The sequence below is a fragment of the Nicotiana sylvestris genome, chromosome 6, assembly GCF_000393655.2.
Source record: "Nicotiana sylvestris chromosome 6, ASM39365v2, whole genome shotgun sequence".
Lineage (NCBI taxonomy): Eukaryota > Viridiplantae > Streptophyta > Magnoliopsida > Solanales > Solanaceae > Nicotiana > Nicotiana sylvestris.
In genome coordinates this window covers 10,616,902-10,621,816 of record NC_091062.1, presented here as the reverse complement: position 1 = coordinate 10,621,816, position 4,915 = coordinate 10,616,902, and the positions used below count along the sequence as shown (strand labels likewise).

General features: G+C 38.7%; 1 protein-coding gene across 1 annotated transcript; it reads right to left on the bottom strand.

Moving 5' to 3' along the window:
- Positions 1–2,464: 2,464 nt before the first annotated feature.
- LOC104247856 (zinc finger CCCH domain-containing protein 20-like) lies at positions 2,465–3,987 on the bottom strand. Its single transcript, XM_009803983.2, has one exon. It carries the CDS (start codon positions 3,931–3,933, stop codon positions 2,902–2,904), a length of 1,032 nt encoding a protein of 343 aa, XP_009802285.1. The 5' UTR covers positions 3,934–3,987; the 3' UTR covers positions 2,465–2,901.
- Between the last annotated feature and the right edge of the window lie 928 nt (positions 3,988–4,915).

Below are 4,915 nucleotides of genomic sequence, written 5' to 3'. Positions count from 1 at the left end.
AAAGGATATCGCTTATGGTGTCCTATGACAAAGAAAGTAATATTCAGCAGAGATGTTACCTTTGATGAATTTGCTATGGTAAATAAGGTAACAGAAGATACCAAACAAAATGAAGGTGCTTCTAAGCAGGTGGAGTTTGAGGGAAAATTTATTTTTCCTACACAAGAAGCAGAGGAGGAAACAAATGAAGATTACCCTCTGGAAGGAGAGCCAGTAGAGGAGATTCCAACTCAGGAATCTCAACAACAACTTGAATCAATAGCAACCAGCAGGCCAAAAAGAACAATAACGAAACCTGTTCGTCTCATAGAGACGGTTGCTTGTGCAACCTCAATTGTAGCTGATGATGTTCCTACTACTTATAAAGACGCTGTCCAAAGTTCAGAAGAAGATAAGTGGAGGATTGCCATGAATGATGAAATACAGTCCCTTCATCAGAATCATACATGGAGATTGGCCAATCTCCCGAAGGGAAAGAAAGCAATTGGGTGCAAATGGGTATTTGCAAAGAAGGAAGGATTTCCTAACCAAGTAGATGTTCGCTACAAAGCAAGATTGGTGGCCAAAGGATATGCTCAAAAGGAGGGAATTGATTACAATGAAGTGTTTTCTCCAGTTGTAAAACATTCCTCCATTAGAATTATGTTGGCTTTGGTAGCACAATTGGATTTGGAACTAGTTCAGATGGATGTAAAAACTGCGTTTTTACATGGAAACTTGGAGGAGGAAATCTACATGACTCAGCCAGAAGGATTCAAAGTTGCTGGAAAAGAAAATATGGTGTGCAAACTTGAAAAATCGTTGTACGGATTGAAACAATCTTCTAGACAATGGTACAAGCGATTTGACGAGTTTATGTTGCGGCAAGGGTACAAGAGAAGCAAATACGATCATTGTGTGTATTTGCACAAGCTTAAAGATGGTTCTTTTGTATATCTTCTCCTATATGTTGATGATATGTTGATAGCTTCCAAGAATTTGGAAGAAATTGATAAGTTGAAGATTCAACTGAAGAAGGAGTTCGAGATGAAGGATTTGGGTGAGGCAAAGAAAATTCTTGGCATGGAGATAATTAGAGATAGACGTTCAAAGAAACTCTGTTTATCTCAAAAGGAATATTTGAAGAGAGTACTTCAACGTTTTGGCATAGATGACAAGACTAAGCCAGTTAGTACTCCACTTGCTTCCCATTTTAAGCTAAGTACTACTATGTCGCCAATGGATGAAGCTGAACGAGAGTATATGTCAAAGGTACCATACGCAAATGTTGTTGGTAGCTTGATGTATGCAATGGTTTGCACAAGGCCTGACATTTCACAAGCTGTTGGAGTTATTAGCAGATATATGCACAATCCAGGGAAGGAGCATTGGCAAGCTGTGAAGTGGATTCTACGGTATATTCATAATACTGTAGATGTCGGGTTAGTTTTTGAGCAGGAAGACAATCAGTCTGTAGTTGGATATTGTGACTCAGATTTTGCGGGTGATATGGACAAACGAAGATCAACTACTGGTTATGTGTTTACTTTTGCAAAGGCACCAGTTAGTTGGAAGTCTACTTTGCAGTCAACAGTTGCTTTGTCTACAACAGAGGCAGAATACATGGCTATTACAGATGCTGTGAAAGAGGCAATTTGGCTTCAAGGATTGCTAAAGGAGCTTGGTGTTGAACAAAAAGGTATCACAATTTTTTGTGATAGTCAAAGTGCTATTCAATTAGCGAAGAACCAAGTTTATCATGCAAGGACGAAGCACATTGATGTTCGGTATCATTTCGTACGCGAAATCATAGAAGAAGGTGGAGTCACGGTGAAGAAAATTCATACTACAGAGAATCCTGCTGATATGCTGACAAAGGTGGTGACTGCGGTCAAGTTTCAACATTGTTTGGATTTGATCAACATTGTTGAACACTGAAGATTGAAGATGAAGACACAACCAAAATTTGTTATTGAGAGAGAATTGAAAATGTGGAATTTTGCCAAGGTGGAGATTTGTTGAAGTTTGGCAAAATGCCAAAGTCCCACATTGGTTGGGAGTTAAGTTTGGGGGGGATTTTTCCCCTATAAAAGAAGGCCTAATGTTTAGGATTGAAACACACCTCTCATTTGCCTTCTCATCTGTTTAAGGCATTTGTATCTTCTCTCTTTAGTATTATTTCACTTGTATTTTTGGAGTGAAATAAAATATTGGTTGTGTCCGAGGAGTAGGCAAAATTAGCCGAACCTCGTAAATTCTGGTGTTCCCTTTATTATTGTTTTATTGTCTTATTTATTATTTGGTGGCTGTCATAATTTTTGGTATAGCAGTTGTGACTTATTCACACTATATACATTTGGCTTCCGCAACATATAGGACGTTGGGCTTTGTTTAGAACAAGGAATAAAGTAAAGTTTTCTTGCAGAAATTCAAGACAATAAACATATGAAAAACATGTGAATAAGAAGCTTGAAGACAATAACAATAAAAATAGAAATACCAAATATTATAAATGTACAAACATATTTACTTACATACATATATATATATAGGAGGATTAAAAACATTAAATATCAAAACAACACAAAATCATCCATCTTCGATTTGCTATGTCTTTTCTTCAGCAACTCGAAGAAGAAAATTTACCTTCTTTTTTGGTCTAAACATTTATCCAAAATAAATCCTCCTAAATCCTAAATTTCCATAAATAGCTCCTAACAAATCCAAAAAAAAGATCCTAAACAACTTTTCCCCTTATAACCAAACATCATTTTCCATATTTGCTACCACTAAATTCTTACTAAGAATATACAAACATACAATAAAACCCAAAAATTAAGTTAGGATTTCCAAATATTCTTCCTCCTCCCACCTTAACATAAACAAGCAAAAAATAGAGGAAGCAAAAAAAGGCACACCATATTATTGGATCAGATCCGAAACCCACCCGACATCCGGGTTCGGAGCATCCGAATTCAGATTCGGGTTAACCCCATCAAGTGGATTCGCTTTGCTCAACCTCGCAAACATCTTTACCCTTAATTCCCTACCTGACTCTACCCTCTCAAACACAGGTTCCTCCTCCCACAGATCAAAGCACCGTTTCCCGGGTCGGGTCAATTCCCCAGTCGGCGTGACAGGCAAGCTACAGAAACCGGGTCGGGTCACGGGTCGTCCAGGCGACCCGAGTCTAGGAGATCCCAATTGCACTTTCCAAGCCGAAGGCATGGAATTCAACCTGCTCAACTGCAACTGACGAAGCGAAGCCATTACGTCATTAACCGAGTTTGAACCCAACGACCGACTCAGCATCGGAGACATAGGGGGTGACTCAGTCGGCGGGGAACTCGACTCGGGCGACGAAACAAATTGCAAAGCTCTACCGCATAGCCGAGGAGATTGATGCTCAAACGCTGAGTCAGTGTTCGGGCTCAATACTCTCAATTGATCAGCTGAATGAGCAAAGAAACAAACCCTACGTTTACAGTTCACACCATCTTTACACGGCTGCGTACGATAGCGAGCTGGGTGAAGCCAACACTCAAATACGCCATGAGCAAACTCGCACCCATCGCCTCTCAAACAATTCCCCTTACGAAAATCCGGGCATGCAGTGCCGGAATAGTGATACTTACGTGGGTCCCTCCGACGAGCTTTTTCGCCGGGGTGAAGGTACGGACATTCAGTCCAATCGTGTGACCTCCCACGTGCGCAGTTCCTCACCTTGAACTCAAACATCCTGAAATTATCACATGCGTACATGTCCACCGGAAGTTCAATTTCTCCATTTTCTAACTCAAACTGAGAGCAATAATCTTCAGCAAAATTAGGGGTAGAATTGGAATTCTCGTTCGGGCTTAACATGAAGTGCATGTTAGCCGTTTGATCATCGATGTATGGCCATGATGGAATATCAACCGTCGGATTAAGGTGGTGGTTTTTTCCTCCGATCATTGTAGTGAAAGGTGGCTTTGGAAGTTTTGGCGGTGATGTTCAGTTTGTATATAAAGGTGGAAAAGTGGAAGTTTTAACCATGGTTAAGTGTACTAACTAACCGTGGTTAGTTTTAATTGCGATAATCTAGTGAGGTTAAAATTAATGAGAGATGCTAAAGTTACAGTGAAAGTAAATTTTGCTACAAGGAAGTTGTATTGCGTGATATGACACGTGGATTAGATGAGGAAATTTGTAGTCGTGTGCTTTGATTTGATTGGGTGGTGATGGGATTTCTGTGACCAAGTTGGTGAGTTTAGAATGTGGAAATTTACAGTGACGACTCACGACTCTAGAGTTCCGGAGGCGGTGGAGGGCCGGTTTTGTAGGCCTGAGGGGTTTAAATGGAAATGACAATAATTAATGGACCGGGAATTATGTGACAAGATTAGACATTTTTGGACTTTTCAAATGATTTCTCCCGAAATACTGTTTACTGCTCCACTTTGAAGGTAAATACTAGAAATTGACCCCACACTTAAAAAAAATAATTAAAGAACCCCACTAATTTCATGTCACGAAGACATTCTTCCTATATGTTTGGCCATAAGTTTTGAAAGTTTTTTTTCTCATAAAAGAATAAAAATCAAAGATGTGTTTGTTTATAGAATTAGTTTAGTTTTTGAAAGATTTTGAAAACCAAAACTTCAAATCCTAAATATAACCTACGTCCTCTTTTTGGGCCAAATCACGATCATTTGGAGATTTTTAGATAAAAAAAGGATTTTTTGATATATCAAACTTGCCCCAAAATTCATATCCAAATACATTTTCAATTTCAAATCAAATTCATCCAAATTAAGTTTTTCAAAAAATATTTGAGAATCTATGTTCAAACCGGTCCTTCGTTAGCTAGTGTCCGGGTATATAGATTTGGTTGAAATTTAAAAAATGAGTTTTTGAAGTTGTAAAGAAAAATAATTTTTGGAAGTTAAAGTTGTGT

Bases quoted from the DNA above. Each gene is read 5' to 3' on its own strand.
- LOC104247856 (XM_009803983.2), bottom strand. From the start codon at position 3,933: ATGATCGGAGGAAAAAACCACCACCTTAATCCGACGGTTGATATTCCA.